This window comes from Microcaecilia unicolor, chromosome 2 (assembly GCF_901765095.1).
Source record: "Microcaecilia unicolor chromosome 2, aMicUni1.1, whole genome shotgun sequence".
Lineage (NCBI taxonomy): Eukaryota > Metazoa > Chordata > Amphibia > Gymnophiona > Siphonopidae > Microcaecilia > Microcaecilia unicolor.
This window is the reverse complement of record NC_044032.1, coordinates 338,282,242-338,301,131: the sequence shown is the minus strand read 5'-3', so window position 1 is coordinate 338,301,131 and position 18,890 is coordinate 338,282,242. Positions and strand designations below refer to the sequence as shown.

Below are 18,890 nucleotides of genomic sequence, written 5' to 3'. Positions count from 1 at the left end.
GTGCCTGACCTCTCCAAATCCCATCCATCTCCTGGTCCATCCCTCTGCTCCCCACCCCTCCCAGTCCCATCCATCTCTTGCTCCTTCCCTCTGCTCCCCACCCCTCCCAGTCCCAACCATCTCTTGCTCCTTCCCGCTGCTCCCCACCCCTCCCAGTCCCATCCATCTCCTGCTCCTTCCCTCTGCTCACCTCCTTTCCCAGTCCAATCCAATTCCTGGTCCTTCCCTCTGCTCCCCACCCACCCCTCCCAGTCCCATCCATCTCTTGCTCCTTCCCACCCCTCCCAGTCCCATCCATCTCCTGCTCCTTCCCACCCTCCCAGTCCCATCCATCTCCTGCTCCTTCCCACTGCTTCCCACCCTCCCAGTCCCATCCATCTCTTGCTCCTTCCCTCTGCTCCCCACCCCTCCCAGTACTATCCATCTTCCCTCTGCTCCCCACCCCTCCCCCCCCGCGCGAGGTCCAAGATGGTGACTCGTTTACCCCCTCTCTTCCTCCCTCCGGCGCAGGCAGCAGTCTTTTCCAGCGTTCCTGGCAGCTGTAGCGATATACACGCTGCCTTCGGTCTGCCCCGGAAGCCTTCTCTTCAAGTTCCTGTTCCCACCTATGCGGGAACAGGAACTTGAAGAGAAGGCTTCGGGGCAGAGCCAAAGGCAGCGTGTACAACGCTACCGCTGCCAGGAACGCTGGAAAAGACTGCTGCCTGCGCTGGAGGGAGGGAGGAAGAGAGAGGAGTAGACGGAGACGCTCCTCTCCGTCCGCTTGGCTTCCCTGCCCTCTCTGTCTGCGTCCCGCCGAAAGGAAATGACGTCAGAGGAAGGCGGGACGCAGATAGAGAGGGCAGGGAAGCCAATCGGACGGAGAGGAGCGCGTGCCTGCATGTGTTTGTTTGTTTTTTTTAAACTTTTTTTTTTTTTTTTTAACTAATGGCGCGGCAGCGCCTCGCGTCGTTTGGGGGGGCACTGCCCCCCCCTCGCCCCCCCCAGTCTACGCCTATGCCTGGAATCAAATCCATAGGGATCTTGAACACTTCAACAATATATTTTGTAAACAGTTCTGTAGCAAAGATGACATTTTAGGAAAATTAATAAGCCAAAGATTCCATTTTATGCTTAAGGAGAGTATTCGAAATTAGAGCTGAATTCCCAGCTTGATCACTTTGCAGCTTTACTTCCATGTCAGTTGTTGAGCATTTTGTTGTGAGTACAAAAATATCTATAGGACCTACATAGGTAGGGCACTGAGAAGCCAAGGAGTTCTTCCCCAGCCTTACCTTCTTCTCCATTAGGACAGAGCACAGGTCGTAGTGTACTGTCAGAGAAGCTGGGCCTCTTACCAGAAAAATCATGCCGCATCAGTACAACTGCATCATTTGCTAGAAGCAGAGAAATACTTACAATGTCCTGGCTACTCCACCTGTAAAGCTAACGATGTCATTTGAAATCTTCAGTTTCTTTGCATTAGGGAATACAGTATAAGCACTAGTCTGAACTGATCTAGCAGGACTCAAGGATAGGAAATTATCAGGTAAAAGTAAATTTCACCTTTTTGTCAAGGTGAGTGAGTGGCAGGTGGGGTCGCAGAAACAGACTTTCATGGCTTGGCCTGCATGCAGCATGAATCCGGTTCTGACTCTGAAAATGAGCAGGCTGGCCAAGACAGAGGAGTGGAGAAATGATGACGGACCTGAAAAAAAAGCTTAAAAGGGACTTCCTGCCACCTACGCTGGGGGATGTGTATGAGGAAGCAATAAGAGTTGGAAAATTGCAGAGGTTAATCACAGTTTCTCCCTAAAAAAGGGGAAGGATTCCTTGCAAATAAAAGCCATTTCATTTTAAATGTGGACATTAAAGTATGTTTGGCTTTCACTGGATTATGTGTAAATTGTTGGAAATCCACTGGGCCAGCACTGAAGGATAGAATGAAAGAGGGATGGGGGACTTCCCAATTAAATAGGTAGGGGCATAGATTAAATATTTAGGCTTGATGGTCCCAACAGATTTGAGATTGTTACATAAGAAAAATATTCTCCTGTTAGGATCTGGGTCATTTGATGGAAAGGTGGGGGTCCCTGCCCTTATCTTTGAGTGGAAGAGTGCAACTGGTTAAGATGATTTTATTCCAAAGGCAAAATAGGGGATATAAAAATCAAACTCCCTCAGTATGTAATCAAACACAGAAAGAGTTGTGGAACTAACAGAGTAGTAAAAGTGATAGTAACACTGAGATAAGGAGTGGAGGAGTGGTTAGGGTTACTAGGTAAGGAGTGGAGGAGTGGCCTAGTGGTTAGGGTGGTGGACTTTGGTCCTGCGGAACTGAGTTCAATTCCCACTTCAGGCACAGGCAGCTCCTTGTGACTCTGGGCAAGTCACTTAACCCTCCATTGCCCCATGTAAGCCGCATTGAGCCTGCCATGAGTGGGAAAGCGCGGGGTACAAATGTAACAAAAAATAACAACGCTGAGAGACATCAGATAAAAATATGTATAACAAGAACTATTGGATCTCTTACAGCGCACAGCTGTTCCAAATCAGAGTTCTTTTTTATTTCTTGTCAATCATTAGCCTCTACAGCTTTAAGTTTTTAACATTTATAATAAAAGCAGCATTAAACAAATTTCTATAATAAAGATGTCATCCATAGTAGATAGACTAGCACAAGAAATAGCAAAACCAAAAATTACCACTTAGCTTCATGTACTTTCTGGAAGAGTAAGAGTCAATATGTCTTTACCCATTCCATTCCACTCAGGATTTTACAGACCACTATATCTGCCCTCAGCCCTCTCTTCTTCAAGCTGAAGAGCCCTAACATAAGCTTTTCTTCATATAGAAGAGTTCCATCCTCTTAATCATTTTTGTTGCCCTTCTTTATACCTTTTCTAATTCTGCTATATCTTTTTTTGAGATGCAGTGCCCAGAATTGCACACAATATTCACTGTGAGATATTACCATGGAGTGATACAGATCCATTATAATAATCTTTAATTTATTTTCTATTGTGTTCCTAGTAATTCCTAATATTCTGTTTGCTTTTTTGGCCAGAACATTTCATCATATTGACCACAACGACACCTAGATCTTTTTCTTGGTGATAGAACCTAACATCATCTAGCTATAATTTGGATCCCAGTGTGTATCACTTTGCACTTGTCCTCATTAAATTTCAACTGCCATAAAAATGGTTGCATGTCCTGCAGAATTTACCATTAAGTTCATTAATTAATGAAATTGATTTCCATCTAGCGCTATATGGGTAGATAAGAAAGTGAGGATGAAGCTAAAGAAAGTACAGTTGCAAAGAGGGAAGGGAGCGTTGGGACTCCCAGATATAAAAATCTACAATATGGCCTGTCTGCTGAGACAGGCAAGGGAGTTGTTGGGAGCCATGTCAGAGTTTTGCAGTATAAATTTAGATGGCCAATTAGTGATGTAATGCATGCAGGATCTGCAACCCTTCTTCGAGAGTCATTACAAATGCAATATTCAGACTAATTTGTTGTGCCTGGGACATATTGTATGAGTATATTTGCCTTCTTCCTGATCGGGTTATCTGCTTTTACGTGGAAATGGTGACCTTCCCCACAATTTTTAAGGGAAGAGAAGGAGAACCTCACGATATATGCCAGTATGACAGAACAATATGAACTTTAGGAGGGGAAAATATTTTTTCTATATACAGGTGAGCCATTATGTAGCTAAGCTACTGTTTGATAAGAAGGGGGTGTGAAGAATGTGATCAGGTCCAGCCATTATTTGAGTTGGAGAAGAGGTTAATAAGGGAATGTTGTAAGGTTTTCTAAAAAGTTACTGCCCTTCCCTTTTTGGAGATACAGTAAGTATCACACTTGGGTTGACATCCACGGGGTCCCAGGAACCAGAAATTTTCCCTTAGCAAAATTTAAAAAGTTTTGCTAGAGCCTTCTGGCGCGTGAATTGTGCACACCGCGCATGCGCAGCCGTCTTCCCGCTCGCCGCATGAGCATTCCCGCTCAGTTTTTTCTCTTTCCGCAACAGAGAGTGGCTGTGTTTTGTGGTCTCTCAGGCCCAGGAGAAGAGTTGCCATCTGAACCCTCTGGGGTTTTCTTTTGCTTTTCTTTTTCTGTGTGTTTTACAAAGTTAAAAAAAAAAAAAAGAGGTTCCCTATATTCCTTAGTTTTTTTCTTTGCCCTTTAAGTTTCCTTTAGGTTTCGTTGCGGTCTTTTTAGCCGTGCGTACGGTTTTCCCCCTTTTTTTGCGCTTCTCTTTTAGGCACAATCGCGGGTTTTGACTTCGCCGCCGCTATTTTTCCGTCGATGCCCTCGAGGACTCCCAGCGGCTTGAAGAAGTGTACTCGGTGCAGCTGGTCTATCTCGGGCACTGACCCCCATGTGTGGTGTCTTCAGTGCCTTGGGCCCGACCATCGCCCAGACGCTTGTAAGTTGTGTCTTAGCTTGAAAAAGCGGACACAGGCGTCGAGAAAAGCTCTTCAAGAGCGTCTTTTTGGAGCTTCGACTGGTTCCTCGGTGTGGACATCGGCACCGGGGATTGCATTGACTTCAGAAGCGCAGGTAATGGCTGTCCGGAGACCAACACACACTGGGAGCAGTGAGGTGTCGAGTGGGTCTCCACCTGTCTAGAAGCCTCCTGCTGTGCAGGCCCCACGGGACCGACCAGTCTCGGACCCGACCCCGAGGAGATGTGTGGATTCCACGTCCTCCTCGTTGGTACCGAAGAGTCTGGATGACATGCATCGAGCGAAGGTGAAGAAGTACCGTCGTCGGTCTCCTTCCAAGCACGGTACCGGGAGCTCCAGGGCATCGAGAGATTTGGCACCTGTGAAGCATCGGCGCCAAGAGGATCGCTCACTCTCTATTCAGGAGGTACCGACGTGTCGGTCTTCGGGCAGCCCAGTACCGCCTCCTCAGCCTCAACAACTTCTGACACCGGCTCCCATACCGACCCCGCAGCCTTGCTCGACAGCGACTCTAGACGAGTGCATCCGAGCCCTGCTTCCAGGTCTCCTGGAAGGGTTGATGCACCAGTCTGCTCCGGTGCCGGAGGTGCTTGCACCTTCTGCACCGTCGGTGGAAGCGGCAGCTGGCTCTATGCCCGTGGCGAGGTCCTCAATGGGGCCGTCTGGATTTGCTGAACGGTAGGAGTTAGGTGCCGAACGCAGCATTGAAGAGGTGGGTTTTAAGCAAAGACTTGAAGATGGGCAGGGAGGAGGCTTGGCGTATGGGCTCAGGAAGGTTGTTCCAAGCATAGGGTGAGGCAAGGCAGAATGAGCGGAGCCTGGAGTTGGCGGTGGTGGAGAAGGGTACTGAGAGGAGGGATTTGTCCTGTGAACGGAGGTTACGGGCGGGAACGTAAGGGGAGATGAGGGTAGAAAGGTAGTGAGGGGCAGCAGACTGAGTGCATTTGTAGGTAAGAAGGAGAAGCTTGAATTGAATGCGGTATCTGATTGGAAGCCAGTGAAGTGACCTGAGGAGAGGGGTGATATGAGTATATCGGTTCTGGCGGAATATAAGACGTGCAGCAGAGTTCTGAACAGATTGAAGGGGGGATAGATGGCTAAGTGGGAGGCCGGTGAGGAGTAAGTTGCAGTAGTCAAGGCGAGAGGTAATGAGAGCATGGACGAGAGTTCGGGTGGTGTGTTCAGAGAGGAAAGGGCGTATTTTGCTGATGTTAAAGAGGAAGAAGCGACAGGTCTTGGCTATCTGCTGGATATGCACAGAGAAGGAGAGGGAGGAGTCAAAGAGATGAGCAGATGAGACGGAGAGGATGAGGGTGTTATTGACTGAGATAGAAAGTGGAGGAAGAGGAGAAGTGGGTTTTGGTGGAAAGACGATGAGCTCAGTCTTGGACATGTTCAGTTTCAGGTGGCGGTTGGACATCCAGGCAGCAATGTCGTGTAAGCAGGCTGAAACCTTTGCCTGGGTCGCCGTGGTGATGTCTGGTGTGGAGAGATACAGCTGGGTGTCATCAGCATAGAGATGATACTGGAAACCATGAGATGAGATCAGTGAGCCCAGGGAAGAGGTGTAGATTGAGAAAAGAAGGGGTCCAAGGACAGATCCCTGGGGAACACCAACAGATAGGGGGATGGGGGTGGAGGAAGAGCCATGAGAATGAACTCTGAAGGTGCGGTGGGAGAGATAGGAGGAGAACCAGGAGAGGACAGAGCCCTGGAACCCAAATGAGGACAGTGTGGCAAGAAGTAAGTCATGATTGACAGTGTCAGAAGCGGCGGATAGATCGAGGAGGATGAGGTTGGAGTAGTGACCTCTGGATTTGGCAAGGAATAGGTTGTTACAGACTTTAGAGAGTGCCGTTTCTGTCGAGTGTAGAGGGCGAAAACCGGATTGAAGTGGATCGAGGATGGCGTGAGAGGAGAGAAAAGGCAGCGGCTGTGAACGGCACGCTCAAGTATTTTGGAGAGGAAGGGTAGGAGGGAGATGGGGCGGTAGTTGGAGGGACAGGTAGGGTCAAGTGATGGTTTTTTGAGGAGAGGTGTGACGACGGTGTGCTTGAAGGTGTCGGACAGTTGCAGTGGAGAGAGAGAGGTTGAGGATATGACAGATGGAGGGGGTGACAGTATGAGAGATGATGTTGAGTAAGTTGGTGGGGATGGGATCAGAAGAGCAGGTGGTGCATTTTGAGGAGGAAAGAAGGCGAGCGGTTTCCTCCTCGGTGATGACAGAAAAGGAGGAGAAAGAGGCCTGGGTTGGTTGGTTGAGGGAGAGGGTTGAAGGGTGAAGAGGAGGAGATGGCTTGGTAGAGAACTCAAGGTTGATCTTTTGCACCTTGTCGCGGAAGTAATCAGCCAGTGATTGAGGAGACAGCGAGGTGGGGGGTGGTAGCGGAGGGCACTTTGAGGAGGGAGTTAAGGGTGGCGAAGAGACGATGGGGGTTGGAGCTGAGAGAATTGGTCAATTGGGTGTAATAGTCCTATTTGGCAAGGAATAGGGAGGACTGGAAGGAGGATAGCATGAATTTGTAGTGGAGGAAGTCTGAAAAGGTGCGAGATTTCCTCCAGAGGCGTTCAGCAGATCGGGCACAGGAGCGAAGGTAACGGATGCAAGGGGTCAGCCAAGGCTGGGGATTAGTACGCTTAGTGGGACGGGAGGTGGATGGTGCGAGGGTGTCCAGAGCAGAGGAGAGAGTGGCATTGTAAGCGGAGACAGCCTTGTCGACAGACTCGGAGGACATGATGGGGGGGAGGAGATTAGAAATACTAGAGGATAGGGTGGGAGGGTCAATAGCCTGGAGATTCCTGGAGGTAGTGGTTAAGGTTGGACGGGGCTGAGGGGGGGGGGGTGAAGAAGTGTGAAGGTGATTAGGTGATGATCGGAGAGAGGAAGGGCTGAAGCGAGGAAATTGGAGGGAGAGCCGGAAAAGGAGAGGACGAGACGAGGTCAAGACAATGACCGTCTCTGTGAGTAGGGGTGGTGGAGCATAGCTGGAGGTTGAAGGAGGATGCTAGAGTGAGGAACTGAGAAGCGTGAGGGTCGGATTGGTCATCAACGTGTATGTTAAAGTCTCCGAGAATGAGGGACGGAGATGAGGGTTCAAGAAAAACGGAAAGCCAGGCATCGAAGTCGGTGTGGAAGGAAGAGAGGGGGCGGTAAATGACTGCCACTCTGAGTGGCAATGGGTAGAATAGCCGGATGGAGTGTGCTTCAAAAGATAAGAAGCAGTGAGACTGCGGTAGGAGGAGGGGTTGGAAGCTACAGGAGGGCGAAAGTAGTAGCCCGACGCCTCCACCGTGGCCAGCTGGGCGGGGAGTGTGGGAGAAGAGATAGCCTCCATGACAAAGGGCCGCGACTGAGGCAGAGTCGTCAGGGGAGAGCCAGGTTTCAGTTAGGGCGAGTAGTTGAAGGGAATGAGAGATGAAGAGATCGTGGGTGAAGGGCAGTTTGTTGCAGACCAAGTGGGCATTCCATAAGGCACATGAGAAGGGGAGGGAAGAGGAGGGGGGGAGGGGAATAGAAACGAGATTGGAGACATCATGGAGTCGTTTGCATGGATAGGAGGAGGACAGGTGAGGGGGGCCTGGATTTGGATTAATGTCTCCCACGGATAGCAGGAGGAGGAGCAAGAGAGTGCGGAGGAGGGTGGGGGAGGTCGGGCGACAAAGACGAGGTGCACTTACGAGGAATGGTGATGGGTTAATGGCAGGAAGGAAGTGTTGAAGGTTAAGAGCTAGGAAGGAGGAGGGGGACAAGAGAGATGGTGAGGTGGTGAGGGATGGGGGTAAATAGGGTATTGCCGTAGCGAGCAGGACGGGAGGGGACATGGGTGGGCAATGAGTTCCGGCGGTAGATAGCGGTAGGGGGAGGGGAAAAAGATTAGGAAGGGACAGGGCAAGGAACAGAATGTGGACAGGGGCCATAAGTAGTGATTGCGGTGTAACAGGTGTATGTGTAGTGTGTAGTGACTGAGGTGAGAAGCAGAAAGGGCGGAAAAGCTGGATTGGAGGCTTGGAATCGGAGGAATTGAATTGATGGACTGGAAAGCAGGTAAGTCAATGGCTGACAAGTTAGCAAGCAGGCAAGTGAGGCAGTGGCTGCCAAGCTAGCAGGCGGGCTGGAACAAGCTGGTGCAGATGGACAGGAGCGAGCAGGGATAACCTGGGGGGCAGGTAAGTCAATGGCTGACAAGTTAGCAGGCAGGCAAGTAAATCAATGGCTGGCAAGCTAGCAGGCGAGCTGGAGCATGCTGGTGCAGATGGACAGGAAAGAGCAGGGAGAAGCTGGAGAGCAGGTAAGTCAATGGCTGACAAGTCAGCAGGCAGGCAAGTAAGTCAATGGCTGACAAGCTAGCGGGTGGGCTGGAACAAGCTGGTGCAGATGGACAGGAACGAGCATGGAGAAGCTGGAGCAGCAGGCTGGAGCAGATGGACTGCAACAAGCAGGGAGAAGCAGGTTCAGGCGGACTGGAACACGCTGGAGCAGATGTCCTGGAGCAAGCAGGCTGGAGCAGATGGACTGGAACAAGCAGGGAGAAGCTGGAATAGGCGGACTGGAACACTGGAGCAAGCAGGGGAAGCTGGATCGGCGGACTGGAACAAGCTGGGATCGGGCGGACTGGAACAAGCTGGGATCGTGCAGATTGGAACGAGCTCGGAGTAGGTGGATCAGGCAGACTGGAACACACTAGAGCATTAGGACTGGAATAAGCAGGCTGGAGCAGATGGACTGGAACAGGCAAGGGGAGGCTGGATCGGCAGACTGGAACAAGCTGGGGTCAAGCAGACTGGAACAAGCTGGGATCAGGCAGACTGGAACGAGCTCGGATCAGGCGAACTGGAACACGCTGGGGCAGTTGGACTGGAACAAGTAGGCTGGAGCAGATAAACTGGAACAAGCAGGGGGGAAGGTGGATCGGTGGACTGGAACAAGCCCTGTGACTCCATGCTTCCTGCCGAGTGGGTCGCGCTCTCCGGTTCTTGGCTCCGAAGTCCAGAGCCGTACCCTCTTGCAGACAGACCGGGATGTCGACTTCTGCGCCAACTCGTCCAGAGAGGACCACGCAGCATCCCGTTCCTGCAGGGCTCGCCTCCTCCAGGTGAGCCTTGGCCTTTCAGGGTGTTGGCAGATGTCGGGTCAGGGCCGCTGCGGCCACGAGGCAGGTCTGGTGGAGGGGTTTCGGCCAGTCCTCGTCACTGTCTCGCTCGCGCTGGGAGCTCACAGGGAATCCGGAGAAGTCTGCGCCGATCGGTGTCCACTGGTAGTGGCAGGCGCCAAAACTAGAATCCCAACACTGGCTGGTGCCCAGTACCCAGACAGGACTGGGACTGTTAGGAGGCAGGCTCTTAAAAGAGCCCTTGGATAGAAGGAGGACAGGAAGGTACACAGGACTGGACAAGACGGGAACAGATAGATAAGACCTCAGAAACAGGACAGGGCAGGAAACCAGGAACAGAGGAAGGCAGGAACACCAGGACAGGCAGGGCTGGAAGTAGATACAGGCTGGGCTGGAGGCAGGAACAAGCAGGACTTGAGGCAAGAACAAGCAGGTATGGATGACAGGAACTGGCAAGGTAATGAAGCATGTTCTCCATGGACAGAGATCTTGTAGCTACACAGATGAATTTACGTCACAGTGATATGGCTGATCCGGTGATTCTGCAAGCTCTATAACACTTAACAAGCCTGCTGCGCATGTCCTTAAAATCTCACTCTAGTATGAATAGTGTCCCTTCAAAGTTTATACCATGGAGTTTGATTTTGCCTCACTATTATTTAACATGTCATCAGCTAAGCCTGGCTTTAAGCATTGCAGCTCCTGCACTGTAAACTTTCCATTACAGACCCACATTCTTTATGTTTAACATGTTAAGGGGTGCAACATAATATGTCAATTTGTGGAGATTGCAGAAAAATTAATCAAAAGACTTTAGAGGTTAGGGCTTTAAAACTTGAATACATTCGGACGTCTCATTCAGAAACCAGTTCTGACAGGAAGAAGAAATCTTCAAAGTGTACCTCAGTATTGGCACAAACAGCCTCTACTCAAGCTATGAAGCCGTTTTCTCCTGCTCTCCCCCCTGCTTTTATGCCTGGGATTAGGATTTAAATATACCTGCTCTCCCCCTCGCTGTCAAGCCCAGGAAACAGATTTACCTGCGCTCCTCCTTGCCTCTGTACCCAAGGATCAGGTTGTGGTATTCATACAGGCTCCTGAACTCCTCAGAGCCGTTACATCCAATTTCAACAATGCTGTTTACTGGTGAGGTTCAATATTCTAATCTTTCTATTAGTCAAGATCAGAATATAGCACAAAATCTTTTCTCCCAGTCTAATTATGCTTTAGCGGCTTTGTCTCCAACTTTAAAGAGTCAGCATCGGCTGAGTTCTTCCTCAATGTCTTCTCATAGTCGGCATCAAGCCAGGAAATCTTCCCCTACGTGTCCATCTCAGTCTAGGCATCATAGAAGCTCAAATCATCGGTGTCGAAGTTCTTATAGGATGCTGTCTACTTCATATCATTCTACTAGCTCTCGCAGCAGGACATTATCTTCACCTGTTGTTTCTGCTACTTCCAGTAAGCATCAGTCTGTGTCTCTGATGCCGACAGATTTATTACAGATGCTTACTCGATTTCTTCAACAACAGCAAACAGAACCAGTACATGTTGATTCTGATATTCATAATAACAGTTCCTTCAGGCACTGACAATCTGTTGTGGTCTATATATTCTTCACATTCTAGACCAGTTTTCTATTCCACAAACACCAGCTTTATCGCCACCTCATCCAGAACTAACGGCTTACCGCAGGGAGGGGACATGGCGACATAAGAGTAGATGGGCTCGCTTACAACAGCGACTGACAAGTATTTAGGTTTATGGAGTATTATAGGAAGGGGGTGGGTTAGGGGGGAGGGGAAGGGGAGTGAGAGTGCCCCAAAGAACCAGGGGGTGTTCTCAAGTTGAGTTGGGGTTGGAGATGGTTAGAGGGATGGGGAAGGGGATGTTGTATATTAGGGGTACATGGTTTAGTTGGGCAGTAGATGCTGTTTATGGGATGATTTTGATATTTGTAGTAGTAGACATGGAGGGGCATAATCGAACGCGAATGCCCATCTCCATGGGCGTCTATCTCCGAGAACGGGTACGTGAAGGGGCGGGACAGAACGTATTTTCGAAAAAATGGGCGTCCATCTTTTTTTTCAATAATACGGTTTGTGCCGGGCAGATGCATTGGATTTCTGCGGATTTGAGCTGGGTGGTTTCATTTTCCAGCGATAATGGAAACCAAAGGCACCCAGCTCAAAAACGAACAAATCCAAGGCATTGGGTCGTGAGAGGGGCCAGGATTCGTAGTGCACTGGTCCCCCTCACATGCCAGGACACCAACCGGGCACCCTAGGGGGCACTTGTAAAAAGTAAAAAAAAAAAATTTAAATACCTCCCAAGTCCATAGCTCCCACCCCTTGGGTGCTGAGCCCCTCAAATCCCCCCCAAAATCCACTCCCCACAACTCTACACCATTACCATTGCCCTTATGGCTGAAGGGGGGCACCTACATGTGGGTTTTGGGGGTGGTTTGGATCGGCCTGGGTCCACCTGCCTGAAGTGCACTGCACCCACTAACAACTGCTCCAGGGACCTGCATACTGCTGTGATGGAGCTGGGTATGGCATTTGAGGGTGGCATACAGGCTGGAAAAAAAAGTTCTTAAAGTTTGTTATTTTATGGTGGGAGGGGGTTAGTGACCACTGGGGGAGTCAGGGGTGATCATCCCCGATTCCCTCCGGTGGTCATTTAGGGTACTTGTTCTTGAAAAAAAAGGATCCAAAAAAAATGACCCAAATTCGCGGTAAAAACGCCTTTCTTTTTGGCACCCTTGGCCAATAACCATGCCCCAGTCCCGCCTTCACCAAGCCTCTGACACGCCCCCGTCAACTTTGCCCATTTCCGCGACAGATTGCAGTTGAAGACGCCCAAAATCGGCTTTCGATTATACCGATTTGGGTGCCCACGGGAGAAAGGCGCCCATCTCCCGATTTGGGTCGAAATCTGGGTGCCGATCACTTTCGAAAATAAGGCGGATAGTGGATGAGTTAGTTCCAGATGTAGTAGTTTAGCATTTATGAGCCCCTGTGTGGGCAAATGTGAGCAGGATGTGCTCTTTGAGAAACTGTCTGTTGCAGAGTTACCCTAATAAAAATAAAAAAAAAAATTTAAAGTGAAAAAAAAATCTGTAATGAGAGAGAATAAAACTCAAAAAAGATTTCACTAACCATTCACCACCTAAAAACCTCAAGATTATGGACTGTCTCGTAGAACATTTTAATGTGCAATGTTGTCGGCTCGTATTTCTATACATTCATTCCATCATGTGGAATACTTATATTCAATTATGGATAATCTGGCTAAGTTGCAGTCTGTTATTCCACAAGACCATATTCCAATTTTCCACAATATAAATAATTTGGAAGACTGTACTAAACACATGATCAGAGCTGTACATGATAATTATGACATTTCTATCAGAGGTGCAGCTTCTGCTATTGCATCATGTCGTCTAACTTGGTTATGAGCTTCAGTATTGGGTGAGGAAGTGTTTGAGAAAGCAGCTGATTTCGCATGCACAGGAGATTCTCTCTTTGCGGATGAAGTTAAAGAACTTATTGAGGGTATCAGAGATGATTGTACTACTTTAGATGCCTTAGAGGGAGGTATACATCAACAGCAGAAATCTAATTACAAAAAACTACTGTATTTTTCTTCACGACCCCCGTTTTCAACAGCGTAAGAATTACACAAATCCTAGAACATCTTATAATTCTAAAACAGGTTGTCAACGACCATCTTATCAACCTAGTGTAACTAGAGACAAACGTACTCAGAAGATGGCTGCTGTGGTTCAACCAAAGCAGACGCCTAATTTTTGTCAGTGCACAGTTAAACACCATTCCTGTGGGGGGAAGACTTAAACAAATTCTACCCTGCATGGCTGATGATTACCACAGACAGATGGATCTTAAACATAATACGGTATGGATATAAAATAAATTTTAACCACCATTCACCTCTCAGAACACCATCATGTTTCCAGGTAACATCACATCAAAATATTTGTCTACACCAGGAAGTTCAAAGATTGCTCTCAGTCCAAGTCATCAGATTAGTTCCTTTTTCACAAAGAAACAAGGTGGAGTGTAGAGCACTTCCTTAAATATCCCTAAGTCAGGAAGTGAGATCATCTGTCAGCGCCCCATCTAGTGCTATAAAAGGGAAATGCAGCAACAAGGAAGCAATACTCTAGGCACGGAATGCTGCAGGACTCTAGCAGTTTCCTGAACCAGATGAGGGGCATGAAGGTGATAGAAAGACACTGTGATATTTTGATTCATTGTGACATTCTGATTCACAAAGTATGTTAGTGTTGATGCAGTGTTGGAAGTGTTGCTTAATAAAAAGATTTTAAATACATTTTGTGCCACTGTGTGCATGTAAATGATTCTTTGAAGATTCATCATATGTTTTTTTTGCTTTCCTGATTTGCAGAAACTGACATTTCAGAAGGCCTGTGAGCAGGGTTTACAGACTGCACGGCTGCCCATTCAGGAGTATATGATTAAGGATGGCAATATGAAGAACTTTCATTCTGAGATACTGGCCATCAATCAAGGTAATAGTCTGATCTGAGATACTGATAGCCACGGACTCTGTGAGTAAAGCGACCAGGTTGCAAAATGTCTCATTATTGGTTCTTCATTAATGTCAGGGAGTTGACGTTTGGGAAGTAATACACTAGTGTGTCACTTGCTGGTTGTGGGGACCGGGTATGAGGCCTGATGGGCTGCAGAAGAAACAATAGCTTAGATTCAAGAAAAACCTTCTTGCCATCTGCCCCATTGCCTACAGGTGCCCTCTTAAGCTACAGCATAAGAGGAATGTAGGCTGGAGAAAGAGAGGGAAAAGTCAGGAAAAGCTGAGTGGGAGAAGGTGCCAAAAGAAGAGGAACTAGGGCCCCAAACTGCACTTCTGTGAGAAGGAAAAATTGAGTCTTCCCAAACTGTGGGTCAAAACTCTAAACGTGATCTCAAAATCCTCATTTGGGTTCACAACTACAGCTGCAGTGCAAACAAAACCCATCTAGACAAGGGGTATCATTTCTTTCATGGGCCAGTGGGATGCCCCTTGCAGCCGTGTGCAGGCTTGACAGGAGGCAGAGACAAAATTAGTGTCATTAGTCAACACAGCAAGTCAGCTTGAAACAGAAGCATAGTAGGTTGATCTGGGATTGTCTGCTTTTTTGACCTACTAAAATGGGGTCATAGACTGCAAAGGTTTGGGAAGCATTAATTTAGAGGATAGAAAAGAGGGAGCATAGATATATCTGAAGGAAGTGAGAGAAAGCAGAAGGATGTAGGTGGTTGTGAGGAAGGAAGAACGATTTAAGAAAAGAGGATGCAGAGTGTAACATAGGTTTTTGGGATATATGAAAGTGTGAGCAATCTCAATTTTTGTGTGCTTTCTGCAAGTCAGAGCAAGCTTAGGTACATTTAACACTTCTTCCTGAGTGTCATTATGGTTCTTCTTTTCACAGTGTTTGATGTCTTAGCCATGTACTACAAAACTGGAAGCTGGCCTGAAGCATTGAAAGCTGGTGTTCCTGCTAGAAAAGGGTTTGTTCTTCCAGGACAACAGGATGTTGAAACCAAGAAAATGTCTTCTTAAAATGCAGACAGCAGAAAAATGAGAGGACAGCATGGAGATGTCTCAACTACTGATTCTTTTTTATGTATTGATCAATATGTTGACTGAGCAATATGGCACAAAACTTCCTGTAAAATATTTCTGCACAGAAAACCCAACATTTAACTGCCAAGTTATCCAGTTCCAGGAGACTGTTATTGGATTTCTGACAGCCCCTGTCGTACATTATGGAACCTGCAGCACTGTTTTCAATGGATACGATCAAGTACTACAAATATCATATTATTTTAGGATGTTCAGTTTGCTGCTGAACTTGCCTGTGCCACCGATTCTGCTGCCTTTTGGCTCATTTTCCATCTTTCTGGAGTGGACTCTCCTCTGTGTGTATGTCATTGGCTGCATTCCACTCTGGGACATCTGCTGGCCCTGCCTCTTGAGTGACATCACTCATAGGCGAAGGGTGAAGAGGAGCAGGGCAGAGCCGGAGGGAGAAGTAGTTTGCTGCTGAAGTTGCTTGTGCCACCAATTCTGCAGGCTTTTGGTTCATTTTCCATACTTCCGGGCTCCCCTTTGTGTGTATGTCATCAGCTGCTTCTGCTCCAGGACATCTGCTGGCTGCATCTCTTGAGTGATATCATTCATAGGCGCGGGATGAAGAGGAGCAGGGCAGCACCAGAGAAGCAAGTGCCTCCTTTGTTGTGCCAACGAAGGAGTGTGACTAAGAAACTTCTTTGGGTGGACTTTGGGGCACAGATTTTGATGGTGTATGTTGGGAGGGTTGGTAAGTGAGGGAAAGAGTGGGATGGGTTAGATTTGAGGTATGGCGCTAATAGAGGTGATGTGTGGGCATGGGGTTTATGAGGAAGAGAGGGCGGGGATTTAGGGGTTATTTCTGCTTTAAAACAGATAGGTTCAAAGGTGTGGGTTGGGAAGGATAGGTTGAAGGTGGGTTTGGTGAGTGCAAGGTCTGTTAGGAACAAGATGTCTGTGGATTATGATCTTTTATTGTTGGATAATTTGAATGTGTTGTATGTGACTGAATCTTGGCTGCTTGAAACTGGTTTGGTATTGGTTAAGGCAGTGTTGTCCTGTGGGTTACACATGGGAATGGGCTTGTAGAGATATTAAAAGAGGGGGAGGAGTGGTGTTTTTTTTAAGCAGTTTTTGAATTTTAAGTTGGTGGTTGGCTAATCTGCAGAATGGGGAGACGTTTTAGTGATGAGTAACGAGGATTTGGTTTGTTGTGTGGTTTATTATCCTCCAGGGGTGTTTTGGTGGCTGGCTGATTGTTTTATTTTGTCTTTAGATGTGGATGTGGAGAAGTTGTATATTATAGGGGATTTTAATTTACCATTAGATCCTGGTGTAGATGTGTCTGGAGGAACTGCTTTTTGAGGGATTGAAAGCCTGGTCGTTGCAGCAAGTAGTATATGAGTCAATGCATGAAACAGGTCACATGCTGAATCTTATCTTTCTATCATATAAGTTATGAATATATATATGTTAGGGTCAGTTCAGGTTTTGAAGTTGAGGTAGTCTGATCTTTGTGCTTTGGTGTTTAGTGTGGATGTGTAGTGAATGGTAAGGAAGGAGCAGTATGGTGCGAAGTTGGTGAAAATACATCCTAGGTTTGAAATTCTGGATTTGAAAAGGGAATGGTTGCCTAGGTTAGATATTGAAGATCTGAGAACGGTTGAGGAGATGCCTGCTCTTTGGTATCAGTCCAGTCATTGAATGTGATTGCTCCGGAGCGGATGGTTGTGTTGTGTGAGAATCAGATATCAAGTCTTTGGAAGTCGGGTGCTTTGGTTGGGATATGGTGGGAATTGAGACAGACTGAGAGAGTGAGGAAATCTAGGGATAAGAGGATTGTGAGAGTTATAGGATAAAATTGAAGGAATATTTGGTTATTAGAGCATAAAGAATGAGTATTATCAGAAAAAGGTGAGAATCTTTGAATTGGCTGAAGGAATTGTTTGATGTTGTGAATGATTTGGTAGGGAAAACGTTGTGCTTGTGAGGTTGGGGTTTGGTGTGTGTGAGGTTGGGGAGTTTTTGAGGGAGAAAACTGAAGCTTTGTTTGGGAGATTCAGACAGTCTGTTGTAGGTGTAGAAATGCAGCCATAGTTAGGTGTGGAGGGTGATGTGTGGGAAACATTTCAAGAGGTATCTGAGGCTGAGATGGTGGTGTCAGTGCTTCAAGCATTGAAAACTACCTAAGGCATTAATGGACCCATGTTCTTCAGTGGTTGTGAGACAGCTGGATATGAGTTGGCACTTGTGTTATGAGTGTTGGTGACTATGTCCCTTATAGAGAGAGTTATTTCAGCATCATTGAAATTGGCCATAGTGAAACCTTTACTGAAAAAGGTGGGGTTAGATCAGTCACTGATGAGTAATTATTGCCCCATTTTGGTGTTGTCAGTTTTGGCGAAAATTGTGGAAAAAGTGGTGTTGAGGCAATTGAGTAAATATGTTGCTTAGATTGGTGGGTTGGATTCATTTCAGTTTGGGTTTTGGGGAAGATACAGTGTGGAGTGGTTGTTGATGTCAGTAGTGAATGAGTTGCGTTGTGGATTGGATGAAAGGAATATTTGTTGTTTTGTGACATTAGATTTCCTCAGCGTTTGATTCTGTGAATATTGATGTGATATTGAAGAGATTGTTTGGGCTTGGTTTGCAAGGATGCGTTTATGAGTGGTTTGTGTCTTATTTGTCAGGAAGATCAATGCAAATGAGATACAGTGTCTCTGGTTTACTGTGTCTGTGGGAGTACTACAAGGGTCAGTACTGTCAGCCTTTCTGTTTAATATTTACATGGCCCTGGTGAGGAAGGTGTTTAGGGATTTGGAAGTGGCCTATCGGCTTTATGTGAATGATTTGCAGGGTATTTTTCTATGCAAGGTCAATGGGGTGTCAGCTAGAGTTGTATAGGATTGTGTGTGGAAAAGGTTGGAAGATGGATGGGAGATAACCAGTTGGTATTGAATGTGAAGAAATCAGAACATATGTTGGTGGGTAGATGTATAGATTGGGAGGTTAGGGTTATGGGTATATGGCTTCTGGTGAAGATTTGCATGAAGAGTTTGGGCGTTGTATTGGACTCAGGATTATGCAGGGCCAGCAGGGGGGAGGCAAAATTTCCCAGGGCCAGCCTCCCAAGGGGGAGCCTGGGTGTGGCGCCGGCAAGCTTCTTCATGTCTGCTTCTGGGTCTGTCTTTCCTGCTGCTGCATGCTGCCCAGGACCCGGATGATTAGAACAGTATCATGTTAGTGCAATCATCCAGGTCCTGGCACAAAGGAGGAGAGAACAGCAGCAGTCAGACAGTAAGGTAAAGGAGGGGCCGGGGGAGGGGTGCAGTGCAGTGCAGCACCCAGGTGGAGGAGGTGGAGGGGAGAGGCATGGTGGTCCGGTCGTTTCCTGTGCCCAGCTAGGTCTCTTGGGGGCCCTAGGATTATGTATGCAAGAACAGATAGGACAGGTCATACGTTTGTCTTTTTACCAGCTCCATCTGCTGAGTAGATTGAAAATGATGCTGGCAGGATTGTAGTTCAGAGCTTAGTACTCGGGAAGTTGGATTATTGGAGTGTCTGGTGCTTGCTGCAAGGCTGTGCAGGTCTTTAAATGCTGTAGCACATTTGATCACTGGAACCACTAGGTACATTCACATAACTCCAATATTAAAGCAGCTTCATTGCCTAAATTAGGCATGGATCCCCTGTATTCTGTAACAAC

The 18,890-nt window shown here is 47.5% G+C and overlaps 1 protein-coding gene across 1 annotated transcript in view; it reads left to right on the top strand.

The window, feature by feature from the left end:
• TRMT10B (tRNA methyltransferase 10B) overlaps window positions 1-18,490 on the top strand; it is a 174,981-nt gene extending 156,491 nt beyond the window's left edge. Inside the window, exons 7-8 of the mRNA XM_030194378.1 lie at window positions 14,000-14,123; window positions 15,045-18,490. Of these exons, the coding sequence (XP_030050238.1) occupies window positions 14,000-14,123; window positions 15,045-15,175 (255 nt within the window). The 3' untranslated portion in view covers window positions 15,176-18,490. The remainder of the gene's footprint in view (window positions 1-13,999; window positions 14,124-15,044) is intronic.
• The last annotated feature ends 400 nt before the right edge of the window (window positions 18,491-18,890 follow it).